Source organism: Cucurbita maxima, unplaced genomic scaffold (assembly GCF_002738345.1).
Source record: "Cucurbita maxima cultivar Rimu unplaced genomic scaffold, Cmax_1.0 Cma_Scf00005, whole genome shotgun sequence".
Classification (NCBI taxonomy): domain Eukaryota; kingdom Viridiplantae; phylum Streptophyta; class Magnoliopsida; order Cucurbitales; family Cucurbitaceae; genus Cucurbita; species Cucurbita maxima.
In genome coordinates this window covers 732,290-750,742 of record NW_019272021.1, presented here as the reverse complement: position 1 = coordinate 750,742, position 18,453 = coordinate 732,290, and the positions used below count along the sequence as shown (strand labels likewise).

At 37.9% G+C, this 18,453-nt stretch overlaps 1 protein-coding gene across 1 annotated transcript; it reads right to left on the bottom strand.

Moving 5' to 3' along the window:
• Nucleotides 1-14,269: 14,269 nt before the first annotated feature.
• Nucleotides 14,270-18,199, bottom strand: LOC111479869 (LRR receptor-like serine/threonine-protein kinase RPK2). Its single transcript, XM_023124725.1, has one exon. The coding sequence runs from the start codon at nucleotides 17,911-17,913 to the stop codon at nucleotides 14,500-14,502; it is 3,414 nt and encodes a 1,137-aa protein (XP_022980493.1). The 5' UTR covers nucleotides 17,914-18,199; the 3' UTR covers nucleotides 14,270-14,499.
• Nucleotides 18,200-18,453: the final 254 nt, after the last annotated feature.

Below are 18,453 nucleotides of genomic sequence, written 5' to 3'. Positions count from 1 at the left end.
GTTTGGCTCTAGTTGGAAACTACATTCAGCCATCATCCAATAGCCCGTGAACTAAGAATCAAGGATGATTTGCAGCTGTGAAACGTGGCACCAAACCTGTTGCTGGGTATGCCCGTACCTTCAAAAAAAGCTATGTGACCATCTTCTCCCTTTCCTTGAGAGTCTCTTTGAGACTCATTCAAACACCAAAATAGTCGCTTTGGCTGAGTGTTTAAGACGTGTGCCTGCTAAATACATGGGGTTTCACTGCAAGAGTTCAAATCTCTCAGGCGATGAAGAATTTCCTTTTTGCATGTTGCCTCACCAATGCGTATAGGTTTCCACACTATTACGACGAATGCTATGTTTTCCTCTTTAACCGATATGGGATCAACAGTAAGATAAATTTTGTGCGGTATAAATGACATACAACACGAGTTTCAAAAATTCCAAGTTATTTACAAACGGGAAAAAAGGCACAAGACATGTTGGGCTATATCTGTCACTTCCCAATATTTGAGGTTTCAAGAAATTGAACGGCGACAATGAGCTAAACTTTTTATGGTTTAAAAGACATACAACACGAGTTTCAGAAATTCCAAGTTATTTACAAAAGGAAAAAAGGCACAATACATGTTGGGATATATTGATTGAACTTGCAACAATCCCGTGAACTTGCAACTGATGAAACGCGGCACCAAACTTGTTGCTGAGTATGCCCGTACCTTCAAAATAAATATGTGATCAACTTCTCCCTTTTCGTGATAGTCTCTATGATTCTTATTCATACAACAAAAAAGTTGTTTTGGTAGAGTGGTTAAGGTGTGTGCCTACTAATTACATGGGGTTTCCCCGCGAGAGTTTGAATCTTTCAAGCTCATAATATTTCCTTTTTGCCCGTTGCCTCACCAACGCGTCGAGGTTTCCACGCTATTATGAGGAATGCTTTGTTTTCCTCTTTTAACCTATACGGGATATGTTACCATCGGGCGACAGTAAGATAAATTTTGCGCGGTGTAAATGACATACAACACGACTCTCAAAATTCCAAGTTATTTACAAACGGGAAAAAAAGGCACAAGACATGTTGGGCTATATCTGTCACTTCCCAATATTTGAGGTTTCAAGAAATTGAACGGCGACAATGAGCTAAACTTTTTATGGTTTAAAAGACATACAACACGAGTTTCAGAAATTCCAAGTTATTTACAAAAGGAAAAAAGGCACAATACATGTTGGGATATATTGATTGAACTTGCAACAATCCCGTGAACTTGCAACTGATGAAACGCGGCACCAAACTTGTTGCTGAGTATGCCCGTACCTTCAAAATAAATATGTGATCAACTTCTCCCTTTTCGTGATAGTCTCTATGATTCTTATTCATACAACAAAAAAGTTGTTTTGGTAGAGTGGTTAAGGTGTGTGCCTACTAATTACATGGGGTTTCCCCGCGAGAGTTTGAATCTTTCAAGCTCATAATATTTCCTTTTTGCCCGTTGCCTCACCAACGCGTCGAGGTTTCCACGCTATTATGAGGAATGCTTTGTTTTCCTCTTTTAACCTATACGGGATATGTTACCATCGGGCGACAGTAAGATAAATTTTGCGCGGTGTAAATGACATACAACACGACTCTCAAAATTCCAAGTTATTTACAAACGGGAAAAAAAGGCACAAGACATGTTGGGCTATATCTGTCACTTCCCAATATTCCCAATATTTGAGTTTTCAAGAAATTGAACGGTGAGAATAAGCTAAATTTTGCGTGGTTTAAAAGACATACAACACAAGTTTCATAAATTCCAAGTTATTTACAAAAGGAAAAAAGGCACAATACATGTTGGGATATATTGATTGAACAATGGTTCTAACCACCTTTCTTTGAACAAGAAACCTCCTCAACACTTAACACCAAATATTAGGCACAAGATATGTTGGGTTATGTTGATGGTACATTAGTTCTACCACCTTGCATTAAACAAGAAACCTCCACAACACTCAATACCAAATATTTGGCGTGGAAACTATGTTCAACCATCATTCAAAAGCTCGTGAATTGAGACTTAAGGATGACTTGCAGCTGATGAAATACGGCACCAAACTTGTTGGTGAGTATGCCCTAACCTTCAAAAAAATATTTGACCAACTTCTCCCTCTCCTTGAGAGTCTCTTCAAGACTCATTCATACAACAAAAAAGTCGCTTTGGACGAGTGGTTAAGTCGTGTGCCTGCTAAGTACATGGGGTTTCCCTGTGAGAGTTCGAATTTCTTAGGCGAGCCTTACCAACGCATAGAGGTTTCCACACTATTACAAGGAATGCTATGTTCTCCTCTTTAACCGATATGGGATTTGTCACTTCCCATTGGACGACGACAATAAGATACATTTTGTGTGGTATAAATGACATACAACACGAGTTTCAGAAATTCCAAGTTATTTACAGAAGGGAAAAAAAAAACACAAGACATGTTGGGCTATGCTGATGGAACAATGGTTCTACCACCTTGCTTTGGACAAGAAACTTTCTCAACACTCAACATCAAATATTTTGCGTGGAAGCCATTGTTGTCGTCGTTGGTCTCTCCACTACATGTGACATTTGGCTCACGTTGGAAACTATGTTCAACCATCATTCAATAGCTCGTGAATTGAGACTCAAGGATGACTTACAACTGATGAAACGTAGCACCAAACTTGTTGTTGAGTATGCCCATACCTTCAAAAAAATATGTGACCAACTTCTCCCTCTGCTTGAGAATCTCTTCGAGACTCATTCATACAAAAAAAAAAAAGTTGCTTTGGTCATTTGGTTAAGGCGTGTAGTGTCTAAATACATGGGGCTTCCCTGCGAGAGTTTGAATCTCTTAGGAGACGAAAATTTCATTGCCTCACAAATGCGTAGAGGTTTTTTTTTTTTTTTTTTTTATAACCACCCAAGATCACTACTAAAAGATATTATCCGCTTTGGCCCGTTGTCTCATGGATGCATAGAAGTTTCGACACTGTTATAAGGAATGCTTTGTTCTCTTCTCTAACCGATATCTGATCTTGCTCTTCCCCTCGGACGGCGACAATAAGAAAAGTTTTGCGCGGTATAAAAGACATACAACACGAGTTTCAAAAATTCTAAGTTTTTACAAACGGGAAAAAAGGCACAAGACATGCTGGACTATATCTGTCACTTGCCAAATTTTAAGGTTTTAAGAAATTGGACGGGGACAATAAGATAAATTTTGCGTGGTTTAAAAGACATACAACACGAGTTTCAGAAATTTCAAGTTATTTACAGACTGTAAAAAAGGCACAGGACATGCGGGCTATGTTGATGGAACAATGGTTATACCACCTTGCGTTGAACAAGAAACCTCCTCAACACTCAACACCAAATATTTGGTGTGGAAATGAGTCGATCAACGGCTTTTATGTCTCCTACTCTTCTCTCTCCACTGCATGTGACGTTTGGCTCATGTTGGAAACTACCTTCAACCATCATATGAAAGCCCCTGAACTGAGACTCAAGGATGACTTGCAGCTGATAAAACTCGGCATCAAACCTGTTGCTGAGTATTCCCTGACTTTCAAAAAAATATGTGACCAACTTCTCCCTCTCCTTGAGAGTCTCTTCGAGACTCATTCATACAAGAAAAAGGTCGCTTTGGTCGAATGGTTAAGGTGTGTACTAGACATGTACATAGGGTTTCCGTGCGAGAGTTAGAATCTCTAAGGCGATGAAAATTGTTTTTTTATTTTTGTAATAGTCCAAGACCACTACGAAAAGATATTGTCCGCTTTGGCCGGTTGTTCACAAACGTGTAGAGTTTTGTTTTTTTATTTTGGTAACAACCGAAGACCACTACTAAAAGATTTTTCTGCTACAACACGAACAACACGAGTTTAAAAAATTCCAAGTTATTTACAAACAGAAAAAAGGTACAAGACATGCTGGGCTATATCTGTCAATTCCCAATTTTTGAGGTTTCAAGAATTCGGACGACGACAATAAGTTAAATTTTGCGTGGTTTAAAAGACATACAACACGAGTTGCAAAAAATTCCAAGTTATTTATGTATGGGAAAAAAGGCACAAGGCATGTTGGGCTATATTGATGGAACTATGATTCCATCACTTTGCTTTAATCAAGAAACCTCATCAACACTCAATACCAAATATTTGACGTTGAAAGCAGTCGATCATTGGCTTTTATGTCTCCTGCTCTACTCTCTCACCGAGGAAGTCATTGTTTTCATCGTTGGTCTCTTCACTGCGCGCTTCGTCTGGCCCACGTTGGAAACTACGTTCAACCATCGTTCGAAAACCCGTGAACTGAGACTCAAGGATGACTTGCAACTATTGTAATGCGAGACCAAACTTGTTGTTGAGATGTCTCTACCTTCAAAAAATATGTGATCAACTTCATACCATTGGTAGACTTGTTGAGCACATTGGGAAAGTGCACTAATTCCTTCATGGACTCGGCACTTATTTTTTAATTTTTTTTACTACTTGATAGGTCTCACCCCTCTATCCTATTTTGTAGATTTAGACTCTAAAGTTGAAAGTTTTGAGTTGTTCTAGCGCTCCTTTGAGTTTTCTAACTCCACTCCTATGGCATTCACTGCCATTAATTGTTTTCGCACCCCATGGAAGTCACCATACTTTCTTTAGCAACCAGCAAGGTCATTCTCATTCCTGTAATAAAACTCTGCCAACTGAGGATGAACCCACTCAGGTCTAGGTCGTCAACCCCCTCGCTGCCAAATATGTCACATGGAGGGTCATTATGCTGATCGATGCAACCAACGACACACTCAACCTGATTCAGGTCATGCTCACCAGCCTTTAACACCTCTTGTTCTATTCCTGGACTCGAGGCTGGTGATTGGATATTGGACCTTGGGGCTTCAGCCCATATGACCGCTGATCCATCTATTTTGGATCATTTTAAAAATTACATGGGCAAGAACTCTTTTATTGTAGAAAATGGTGCATATCTACCCATTACTCACACTGATACTCTTTCTCCTATTCTAAAAATTCACTCATTAGATGTCTTGGTTGTCTCTCATCTGACTAAAAGTCTTCTTTCAATTAGTAAATTAACATCTGATTTTTCTCTCCTCATTACATTTACTAATAATCATAATACTATCCAAAATCTTCAAACAGGAAGTGTGGTGGCAACCGGTAAAAGAGATGGAGGGCTATATGTGCTAGAGCAAGTCAACTCTTCCTTTATTTCTATCCTTAGAAACAAATCTTTACTTACTTCATATGATTTAGAGCATGCTCGCTTGGGTCATGTGAATTACTTTATTATTTCTTTTTTAAATAACAAAGGTCATCTTTCCCTTACATCTTTATTGCCTACTCCATCCCTATGTAGTATTTGTCAGCTTGCAAAAGGTCATCAATTACCTTATTCCTGCAATGAACATAGATCGTCTCATGTGTTAGATCTTATTCATTGTGATTTTAGGGTTCTTCTCCGGTCAAATCTAATTTGGATTTTCTTTACTATTTTATTTTTATTGATCATAATTCTCGATTCACTTGGTTTTACCCTTTAAAATTTAAATCTTATTTATTTAATATTTTTTCTTCAATTTCAAAAATTTGTGAAAAAGCAATATTCTACTCGTATCAAGGTTTTTCAAAGCGATGAAGGTGCCAAACTTACTAGCAGTTGTTTAAAAACTCACTTTACGTACTTCTGGCATCCACCATCAATTCTCTTGTCCATATACACCTACTCAAAATCGTCATGCTAAGAGAAAACATTGTCATGTGACTAAGACTAGCTAGCCCTTCTCTTTCACTCCCATCTTTCACCTCGTTTCTAGGTTGACACCTTCAACATTATAGCTTATATTATCAACTGGTTGTTGTAAGGATCATGCTGACTCGACGACTCCAATAGGATGGGTAATTTTTTTGCAAAATAAAACGATTAAAATTTTTTAAAAAATTATATTATAACAAAATTGTGTGCATCACAAAATAAGGAACGGACACAAAAAATTTAAAACAAAAGGGTTGAAGACAACAGGTGAGGTTTGTCTATGGCACCTGCTCTAGAGTCCGCCCTCAAGCTCGACCTTGGCCAGCTCTTTATTACTTGAAAAAAATGGAGAATAAAAAATGAGTACAAAGACTCAGTAAGCATCCTACTTGTAGGCTCTTAATCGTGTCCTTGATATACTAGGGTACCACACTCTTTCTTGTCTTGTTCTTGTTGTAAGTACTTGATCCCTCTAGTTCTTGTTCTTGACTTGAGGTTCTTATCTCGATCTGTCGTGAGGACTTTGGTCCTTTGATTCTAAAACCTTGGTTACCATCTAAGGGCCTTAGAACTATGGTTCTTGGTTCTTGGTACTTTCTAGGTTCTTTTTCTACTCTTTGTTCGTTCTCCAAGACACTCCCCTTAGGATTTACGGCACTAGCCATGCACCTCACAATCCTATGTCCAAGGCTTCATGCGTTCCAAGCGACACAGTCTTAACCTACGTCCAAGGCTTCATGCGTTTCAAGCGACGTAGTCTTAACCCGCATCTTAGTGCTTGCCTTCAATACGGTCTGTTAACCTATGTCCAAGGCTTCATGCATTCCAAACGGCATAGTTTGAAAACCTACATCCAAGGGCTTGCCCTATAATACAGTTTAAATACCTACGCTCAAGGCTTCATGCATTCCAAGCAGCGTAGTCAAAGTCATGAGCATGTTGTACCATGGGAGGTCTTAGGAGGTTCTTGATTCTTGGCTCAGGTAACTTGCTCTCTTCTTGTTCCATCGTAGCCCTAGACTACTCCCCATGATAGAACATAAAGGTCACGTGTTTGGTGCATACATAAACATGAAATCCTGCAAATCTTTTGGATACCCATAACATGGTGCAGGGTATCTTATCTAGGTAAGGAAAAATTGAGGCCAAACATGACATCTTGAAAAGGAAACATGGTGCAGGGCATCCCACCTAGAAGAGGAATTCTTGGGCCTTAGAAAGCACCACTTGGGGGGAGTTCATGGGTCCCTTTGGACATGATTAGAGTATTACTAGAATTCTTGAGTTTTTGTGTCTGAGGACCTTGGTCCCTTATCCTTGAGTGGTACCTAGCATTCTTCTTACTTGTGTAGTTGTAAAGTTTGTCTGGTGTTGTTCTTGGTTCTCAATTTTGTAAGTTTCTAAGGTCCATAATTCCTTGAGACCTAAGTTGTAACTTTTATTTTTAATCGTATGAACCCATCTTAGTGTGAGTTATTCTAGAAGGTCATAGATTCCTATTGAGTTCTTTAGAAGAGGCTTCTAAAAGAGTCTTAGTCTTGTGGTGTTTCCTATAGGTGTATCTTTGGTCCTAACTTGGTTTAGGTTTCATACTTGCTCCAATCAACTTGAAATCTCAAAAATATCTTCATGCCCTTAAGAATAGACCTTATCAGAAGTAACAAATCATTTGGAGCACGTATACATCTTGAATTATCATGAGTAATCCTAGGGGCATTTTGGTCATTTTACCCCTAATTCTTAATTTTGCTACCTAACGAGTTTCAATGGCTCTCAAACTTCACCACATCATCAAGCATCATAAAATAAGATCTATTACAGAGTTTCATAGCATTTGGAGGTCATCTATGTCATAAAGGGTAGGTAAATATCCTTAGGGGCATTATGGTCATTTCGTACCATTTCTTGGTTTACCTACTTATCCTTATCCAATGACAACCAATTTCATATATAACCTCAAAATAATATACTATGCTTAGCATTAAAATTTTATATGCAGTGAAGTTCATCTAGTGGGTTATTTTAATGTTACCTAAATCTCGAGCAATTTGATCGGTTCAGGGCCTTAACTCACGGTTCTTTGGGTTTTTCTTTCATATATTCTTAATTGAAACTTTGCTTAGGGTTCATATGGAAATTGATTCCTACAAGTATTTCTTAACAAAAAGTCCAAGGTGGCTACTTACCTAGTTGTCGACGTTCGAGACTCCCGTTCTTGAGCTTCCGGTATTCAAATTACCTCAAATTTTCTTCCACAAACTCCTTATTGTGTCTAGTTTCTGGAACCATGAAGTTTTTCATGAGAACTAATCTGGAAGGGGGTTAAAATTGAGAAAAACCAATGGAAGATTGGGTTTTGAGTTGACATGACCGGTTCAGTTGAACCCGCCATGTCATCGTCTTCTTCCTTTGAACCGGAAGAAGACACGCATTTATACATGTGCCACTGTTTGCAACTCAGCCTCTACTGCCACATTTACAACATTTCTCCCCTCGCTTTCTTCATGAACCTTAAAGATGGTGTTAAAGGAAGAGCTAGGGATTCTTATGGATGGTAGCCTTAAAGATGGTGTCAAAATCAGTTTTCACGTCGGAGAAAAAAAAAATGGGATTCTTTATTGGGTAGCCGATTCTAAGGGTTTTCAAGGTCAGATTTCTTCATGAAACCTCTCCTTATTTTTTTTCTCAAGCTAAAGAAATTGATTTGGAGGAACGACTTCGAGTGTGGGGCCTTAATTTTGAGAAATTGTTCTCGGCTACAATGTTACTCGAAACACGAGATTTTTGTTCTCTTGGGTAGCCTATTTTACGATGTTTCAGCTCTCGATTTCTTTGTCAAAGTTACTCAACTTGATCCTCTGAAGAAATTCTCAATTTGAAGTTAAAGGGACCGTAGATAGGAATTCGAAACTTACCCCTAATTTCAACCCAAAACTGATTTTCTTCAATTGGGCACGTTCCTGAGGTTATTTCTCTATGTGGTCTTCTATGAAAATATTCAGTGGAGGTGCAGAAACTTATTGGGATCGTCCTTGCTCGACAAAATTCTTATGCATCCTCGGATTGGATTTTCGAGTTTTCTTTGAAGGTCTTCAATGACAAATTGGATTGGGGGAATGGTTTTTAGGCACTTTCAGCACTTTATTTCTTCATAGAACTTGTGGGTAATCATATTTAGAAACTATAGGAACACGTTTGGAGGGAAATGGCGGAGAATTGCTCTCAAATTTGGAAGAAATTCATAGAATGAGACTGAATATTTAAACGCTTATTGCCTTCGATTGGGGGCTCGACCATGCTCAATTTTTGTTCCAAACTATTACCGCAACTTCATAATTTATAGGAGAAACTTAAACCTACATTGAGAGCTCCAGAATCATCGTGGATTGGAAGTTGGATTTTCTAGAAAATCCATCAGAAATATCATCTTCAATCATTGAGCTACCGACTTTCAATTTGAATACTGGTCGTTGGATTTGATGATCTAAGAACGTTCTAGATCGTGTCCAATTTAGGAGGAGATTGAACGGCTAGATCACTGTGAATGTTCTGATTTTGAGCAGAATGGCAAATCCATAATTATCCATAACTTGAGGGGTATTTTGGTAATTTTTCACTTTTTGAATATTTTATTATTATTTTTTCGAAAAATCTATAATTTTTCTAAAAATTATTCTCTTGTTGGTCATTTTTTCCATCTTGAGTATCTTATAATTTCTTCTAGATAAGAAATTAAAAATACGAAAGTTCCTTAAAAATTAAAAAAATGACTTTTTCGTCCTTTTCACTTATTTTTTCCTTTTCAATTCTTTTCCTAAAGCCTTGAGTCCTTAAAATTAATAGTAAGGGTATAGGAATGACTTGCTTTATATTCTTGTCCTTGCTTAATCTTCTTAATTTCTTTTCTTAGGATCCTTTGGGTCTTATATGAGTGGCTTATCCTCGTTGGAGATAACTCCTTTCATTTTTTTTTTGGGTGTTATAGTTGCCTATTCCAGTTTTTAGGTAAGTCACCCTTTGAACCTCTCTATGACATTATAAAAATTTTCATTCCTTTAGTTTTCGTATTTATCCTTGCTTGTGTGATTCTATGCCTAACAAACTTTCTCCTACAGCATTCCTTGCATTTCCTTGGGTTACAGTCCCTCTCATAAAAGGTTTTGTTGTCTTTGATCCCACCACCACTAAGTTATACAACACCCGTCAACTCAATTTGATAAAACCCACTTCTTTCCTATTGTCCCTAACTCCTAGGCCCAACCTCTTTCCTCTCTTCATATTTCAAATTTCTTAGAACCCAATGTTTACCATATTGGTCCATCCCCCCTACCACTTCTTTACCGCACATTCCTTGATCCACCTCATCTCCGTATGATATTTGTTATGACCTTGTGGATGAGATTGTGTAGGTTGATACTTCTCTTGTAGGTTCCTCTTTGTCACCCTCGACTTTTGATCCGGACTCTATTGAACCTATTGTTGATTCCTCTTGTTCTTTGGGCTCTCATCCTATGATCACACGAGTCAAAACTGGCATCTTCAAGGCTCGTCATCTAGCAAATCTTGGTATTTTGCGCTCATCTTGACTTCTTTCTACTCTTATTGCATCCACTAAGCCAAGAAGATTCAAATTTGCGGCTAAGAATCCTGCTTGAGTTGCTGGCATGGATAAAGAAACTCGAGCTTTACAATAAAATGATACTTGTACTTTGGCCTTGCCAACACAAACATCGTGGGCTCTAAATGGGTGTTTCATATTAAATATTTTTCTGATGGATCTGTCGAGCGTTTCAAGCCTCATCTTGTTGTCAAAGGTTATACTCAGGTTCTTTGTCTCAACTACACTGACACTTTCAGTCGGGTTGTCAAAATTACTACTATCCGTGTTGGACTTTCTTTTGCTGTCACAAATAAATGACCTCTTCATCAAATTGATATCAAAAATGTTTTCTTCAATAGCACTCTTATTGAACATGTTCATATGGAACAACCTTCTGGGTATATTGATCCTCGATTTCCCACTCATTTCTGTCTATTAAAGAAAGCTTTCTATGGCTTAAAGCAAACTTCTCGCGCTTGGTTTCAACATTTTAGCTCATTTCTTCTACCACTTGATTTTTCTTGCAGTCGCATTTACACATCCTTTTTGTCTTTAATCAACAATCTAACTTTATCTAACTGCTTCTTTGTGTTGGTGACATTATTGTTACCAGCAACAACCCATCTCTTCTTGATAGCTTTACTCGCGAGCTTCATTCTGAGTTTGCTACCAAGGATTTGGGTTCTCTTAGTTACTTTCTTAGTTTTGAAGCTTCACCTACTCTAGATAGTCTGTTTATTAGTCAATTAAAATATGCTCAAGATATTCTTACTTGGGCTCAATTGCTCAATAGCAAACCAGTCCAAACCGCATGGTTATTTCTCAACACCTGATTGTTGATGGTTCTCTTTTCTCTAATCTACTCCTTATCAATCTATTGTTGGCGCCCTTCAGTACTTGACCATTACACGTCCATATATTGTACTTGTTATCAATTCTGTTAGTCAATTTTTGCATGGCCCTACTGTAGATCACTTTCTTGCTGTCAAATGTATTATTCGCTATGTCAAGGGAACACTCCATTTTGGTTTTTCCTTTCGTCTATCCATTGTTCCTAGTGCGCTAATGGCTTATTCAAATGCTGATTGGGCTGGTTATCCTAATACTTGTCGTTCTACATTCGACTATTCTATTTATCTTGGTAACAATCTCGTTTCTTGGAGTGCTAAAAAGCAAACTACTATCTCACGCGCTAGTTGTGAATCTGAGTATCGTGCTCTTGCCACGACTGATGCTGAATTTCTTTGAGTTACACATCTTTTGCATGACCTTAAGATTCCTATTTCACAACAACCCTTACTCTTATGTGACAAGAAAAGTGCTATTTTTTAAGCTATAATCTCGTTTCTCACAAGCAGACCAAATATATTGAATTAGATTATTATTTCATTCAAGTACTTGTTATCACTGGCAAACTTTGCACACAGTATATTCCCATCTCCAAGTTGCTAACATATTCACAAAAAATATTTCTCGACCTCTCTTTAAAATTTTCAGATTCAAGCTTTATGTTCGTTCAAATTCGATGCTCAGTTTGCGAGGGGGGTAAGGATATTTAATCTTGAATTATAGTTTACCATATCTATCCTATTTGATCATTTATTATATGCAAATATCTTGTATGATATTTAGACTTCCTTACCATAAGTGTCATATTTGACATTTTATTATATGCAAATAGCTAGATATTTGTTTTCATTACATTATTGTTTACATACATATCATATTTGCCCTTTATTATAAGCAAATATTTTGTATCCATTTATTACTTCTTCTATTTATTGCTCTGTCTTTATCCTTGGTAATTTATTTGATTATGTAAAGGATTATAAATAGAGAACTTTTGCCACCCTACGATTTAAGTGGGGTGGTTTTAGCCAATATTCTTAATAACTATGGACAATTATTTTAAAATTTCTCTAAATTAATAAATTCTTTTATTAAACCAAGCTTATTATTTGATTGGACGTATATGCTTTAATATCTACCTTCATCTATTCTTAGGGACATATGCTCATGGTTAGTGGCTCTATAGAAATGTGCCTCTGCATCCCCATTCAAGTATAGCCTTTAATATGCTACTTGAACAGGCTGAGATGTTTTAGTATCCGCACATAAATTTGGTGAATTATTGGGCTGATTGCTCAAGCTTGAGAGGTGTTCCCCTTTTTATGTAAACAACATATTACTCAATAACGTTTTAATCTAACATAAACGGATGACTAACTAATCAATTCTAAATTAAAGATTTGAAATAAAGCGGTATATTCTATGAATAGAGATTCATGGAAAAATATTAACTTCATCTACGACATCTTATATTGATGAAATTGTTCTCAAATATTTGATGCAGAAATTTAAATAATGATAAAATGTCATTCTATAAAATTAAATGAAGAGTATCTTGAGACGGTGGGAGATGATTACTACATAATAAAATATAACATTTTTTAAATAATTTGTTACCATTCATGAGTTAAACCAATGATATCCTCATATAATAGAGTAGTTATTCCTTCTCAGTTGAGTATGGATTATAATAATATCTGAAAAAGTGTTTCAAATGTGATTTAGTTCATCCATGTTTATTATGATAATAGTGATGCAACACAAATATTAAGAAAATTAGAAACTAAATATCAATCTACGAGGAATCATATCGAGAGAAAAAGTATTGTGGTAGTGACCAAATATTAAAACGTTTCAATTGTGATTGCCGTTACTTCTAGTGCTAAAAGCTAGAGTATTTGGGAGACACCTAAAATGTCTCGGATTACTACTTCGGGATATGTCTCAACTTTTATAAGGGATGTTCGGAGAACATGTTAGGTATAAAGTATCCGAAGATGGTTGAGATTCATTTTGGATAGTTTAAGAGGGAGGGTTGAAATTTGACTTTGACCAAGTCAAAATCCTCAATTATTGTCCTTTGACCAAGTCAAAATCTCCGGTTATTCTCCTTTCAACCAAAATTTGCAGTCTAAACTCCAAACATAATTACGTTAATTTAACTCACTTAATTGAAGTTGTTAATCAAATTAGATCTCAAGGATCCCAATTAATCTCCTACATGTTTTAAAATAACCATTTTTTAGTTCTTATAATTAACTAAAGTTGATGTGGGACTTTTGTGTTTACTAAAAAATAATTCATTTTGAGATGGGCTTTTATGATGGTAGATTCGGTGTAATGGCCGTCTAAATTCAATAAATTAGACTTCATAAAAGATAATTATGATTTTGATAAAATTACAGTAGTTTGAAAATTTTGTGCTTCCGTGATAATCATTTTAAGGAGTAAAGTAGGATGTTAATTTTCATATGGTAAGGGGTTACACGCGATGTGTATCAGGTAGTCAGCCACTAATGGTCACTATACGAGATGATTGCAGAAAATAGTTATCAAGGTCAAGATAATACACTGTGTATTTCAAGTAACCCGACATTGATAATCCTTTTAAGGAGTAAAAGGTGATGTTGATTATCAAGTGCTAAAAATTACACGTCGTTGTTTCGGGTAATTAACTAGGTCCTTTATTTGATCGTCATATGACGGTTTATGTCCCCAACAGGAGAGTTCTAGTATTGTAATACTCACCTTATTTTAAAAATGATTTTAAGGTGAGGATGTGATACGGAGGTGACGAGCAGGGTGAAGAAATAAGTCATAGGGTGACTCAAGAATTTTATATTTTCATTCAACTTTATGTTCTTCATTAATAGAAGTTTTTAAATTGATTGATGCGCAAGTAACGGCCCTGACCTTTATGTGTAAGGAAAGTCGGGTCGTTAGTAAGGATAAACAACATGATTTCAACGTGTTTGCTTTCAATCTGCTTGTTTTGGTTTCTTATAAATCCCTCCCTTCTCCATCTGAGTTCTTTTTTTGGCAGATTCATCATTCATACTTCATCCACAAAGCAACAATTCTTATTTATGGAAGGAAAAATTTGAGGGCGGAGCTATATTACAATTTACAATACAAAATTAACTACAAATTTAGAACTCCACCAACCAACCTATGGCAGCAATGCTTTTTCAGTCATAAGAAGAGAAAACACAATTACAATCAATCAGGGAGGCTCTCTCTAATCTTCTACAAATTAACTATGTCAATAAATGCTTTAATCGCTTCTTCCTAACACGATGGCGGTTGAAGCTGCTTAAGCCTTCGTACGACTAGTTTCATCGTTGGCCTAGTCGACAAAGAGTCCACTGTACAAACAACTGCCAAGTGTAATACTTCAACCAAATCATCATGGGGACCTACCTCCCACAACCCTGCTGTGAAGAATTCCTTGGCTCGCCCCTGCCGAAGCAGCATACACGCCCAAGCTACTATGTTAAAACCATTACCGTACGAGGAAAATGAGGGATCTAGTGCTTTCTTGTCCGAGAGTAGCTCGAGAAGAACCACGCCATAACTGTACACGTCTGCTTTATCAGAGACACGACACGTCATGGCATATTCAGGAGCGACATAGCCGAAAGTTCCAGCCACACCTGTGGTAGCATGGGTTTCAGAAGTCCCAAGAAGCCTGGCCAATCCAAAGTCAGAGAGATAAGCATTGAAATCATCGTCTAATAGTATATTGCTCGGTTTCACATCGCGGTGGAGGACTCGTGGTACACACTGATCATGAAGATATGCAAGTGCACGGGCTATGTCCAGCGCAATCTTGTGAAGAATTCTCCAATCAACTGCTCTTGTAGACCTCTCCTGGATGAATTTTTCCAAATTGCCTCCTGGCAAATAATTATATATCAGGAACATCTCTGTTTCACTGGCATGGTAACCAATTAAGGTGACAAGGTTCGGATGGCGCAGCCTTCCAAGAGTTTTAATTTCTGCATCAAACTGTTGGACCCCTTGAAATCGACCTACAGCAAGTCGTTTTATTGCAACGAGCACCCCCAATGCGATCTCTGCCTTGTAAGTTGCCCCAAATCCTCCACTTCCAATGCAATTGCTTGCATTGAAATTACTTGTGGCACGCACTACATTATCAAACGTCAGGGAAACCCCAATATCAGTAAAAACCGTCACTTCCTTTCTCATTGATCCAAGAACTTTAGACTTCGTGTTCCACTTTCGTGTATATATAAAAAGGATAATCAGAGCAATAAGAACAGAAACAATGGCAGAGGCAGACGTAATGGATGCTATCTCAATTGAATTGAAGCTGCCACCTCCACTTGTTTGGGGTGCAACACCAGATGGTGAAGCTGCAAGACTACTCGGGTCACCTTCTGAACCTTGCATTCCAGATGAGGGCACGGCCAGAGAAAACAAATGGCACGGGCGGAGGTAAGGATTTCCAATCGCACCACTACATTTGATCATGTTATTATTTGATGGTAAGGAACCAGACAAGTTATTGAATGACACATTGAATGCAGAGAGTGTGGTAACATTTGCCAAACCAGAGGGGACCGGTCCAGAGAGTGAATTATTATTGAGAAGTAGAACTTTTAAGCCTCTCAAGTTAACAAGATCGACTGGAATTTCACCCGAAAGATCATTATGTGAAAGATCCAGCAACTCCAAAGACTGCAACTTTCCCAATGTAGAAGGTATAGAACCATTAAAGTTATTGCCAGCCAAACAAAGGTACTTCAAATCAGCTATATGTCCGAGAGAAGTTGGTATTTCATACTGAAACTTGTTCCTGCTTAGGTTGAGGTGATTCAGAGATAATAGCTCTCCAAAGCTAGCAGGTACCTGCCCAGTCATCTGATTACCAGATGCATCCAAGAATTTGAGAGAACCACACTTTTTACCAATTTCCACAGAAAACGGACCAGAGATTTTATTGCTGCTAATATTGAAGATCAATCCCGCCAAACCATCGCATATTTCAAATAAACTATCAGGAAATCGTCCAGTCAGCTTATTTCCACCTACAAGATAAGCATAAACAGTTTTTCTTCCCATTCTTTCACGTGGAAATGGTAACGACAGAAGACTGCCAGTAAAGTTATTGTCCCCAAAGTTATGCATTATCAGATCATCATTTCCAAGAAATGTAAAAGGCGTTGCACCTCGAATACTAGTGGCAAAAAATGCAAGATACCGAGACGACACGTCATCAACATCCAAATATCTGTTTGAATGGGATATTGGCAGTGAGCAATCTTGGCCACAGACCATAGGAATCTCACCAGTTAAGAGATTACCGCTAATATCAAACAGATTCATGTAAGGAAAAGGAAGGTTTTTATCAAGTTCTCCAGAAAGCCGGTTCATGCTTAAATCAAGAACTTGAATTTTTTTGCAGACGCTAAATCCACTTGGAAGCTCCCCGTAAAGATAATTACCAGCTAAGTTGACCATCTCCAAGTTTTCACACTTACCCCATTGGGAAGGGAATCTTCCATTAAGGTTTGCACTAGGGGCCCACAATATCCTCAGCTTTGGAAGGGTTGTAATCGACTCAGGTATACTGCCGGAAAAATAGTTAAAACTATCATCACTAAGTTCCTCAGTTGGGGAGTCTTTGTCTGTGTAGTTGATCTTGGGAATTGGATCAAAGAGATTCGAGAGCACAAGGACAGACAACTGCAAGCAGTTTCCGAGCTCGGAGGGTATTGGACCACTGAGACTATTCCTAGAAAGATCAAGCAGTTCCAGCTTCTGCAACTTACCAAATCCAGCTGGAATGGCCTCCTCCAGCATGTTGGAGTACAGCAACAATGTCTGCAACTGACCGCAATTCCCCAAACTACTTGGAATCCCACTGACCAAAAAATTACCAGACAGGTCAAGATGCTCAAGCTGACAGTTATTCCCAAGCTCACTTGGAATGGATCCTGTAAAAAAATTGAAAGACAAGTAGACCCCTCTCAACCGACCAACAAACTGTGGAATTGTGCCATTCAACTGATTCCCAGCTAAATTCATGACCTCTAAACTTGCACAACCAGAAAGCGCGCCAGGAATCTCACCAGTAAGCCTATTAAATCCAAGATTGAGAATGCGCAACTTGCGCAGCCTGACAAAATCATTATTAAGCAGTCCAGTTAAAGAGTTTCCTTCAAGATCAAGAACCTCAAGGTTCTCCAATCCCAAGATTTCACCCGGAAGTTCACCCTCAAAACCATGAAACGTAAGAGACAAAGTCCTCAGCTCAGTGAGCTTCCCAATCACTGGCGGAAGCTTCCCCATCAGTGAGCCTCTATTACCGACACAACCCCTCCTGACTCCAAACCCATAAAGAGGAAATTTAGAAGAGTCAGAGCAGGAAAATGCATTCGAATTACCTGCACCACCATTCCCGGAAATGTTGAGGGACACAACCCGAGAATTGAGGTCGCACGAAACGCCGAACCACAAGCAGTAATCAGAAGAACTGGAAGTCCAGGTGGAGAGCAAGCCGTAAGGGTCGGAAACAGCATTTTTGAACTGAAGAAGCACGGATTTGTCTGAACCGCCCAAAATAGCTTCAGTATGAAAGAAGAAGAGGATGCAGTATAGAAAAAGAAGTATTGAAGAGGTAGGTCTGCAGAAGGAGAACCATTTGATAACTGAAAAAGAAGACGAAGAGAAACCCATTCCGGAACCACCCTTTGAAAGGGCCGAAAAAACAAACAACCGCTCCAGAAGAAAAGAATCAAACAGCCTCCGTAAAGGAGAAAATCCGGTGTGAATGTGAGGAAGAAGAAGAAGAAGAAGAAGAAGAGCGAGGGTTTTGAGAATCCTAACCCTAACCCTAACCCTAACCCTAACCCTAATTTTGGTTCAAGAAAAGGGAGAAGAGGGCAAAACGAGGACGACGAGAGACTTGGCAAGAGAGAGAAGATTCAAGCTGTGTTCTTCGCAGACACGCGTTTTCCTTTTTTTTCTTTTTCTTTTTCTTTTTTTTTTTAAATTTAGGATAAATCATCAACCTCATTGGGTCAGGCCCATCGGCTCGGGGTTTAAAATACTATTAAGCATCATCATTAAATGCTTAATCTTATAATGTATTCAATACTAATTTTTTTTATATATTTTTTACATTAATTTAACACTCTTAAATATTTATATTTTTAACAAAATACATGTACTTTTTTTTATTTATATTTTCTTTTAAATAATTATAAATATGCATGG

Excerpts from the sequence above, each read along its gene's own strand:
- LOC111479869 (XM_023124725.1), bottom strand. The coding sequence starts at position 17,913 with ATGGGTTTCTCTTCGTCTTCTTTTTCAGTTATCAAATGGTTCTCCTTC.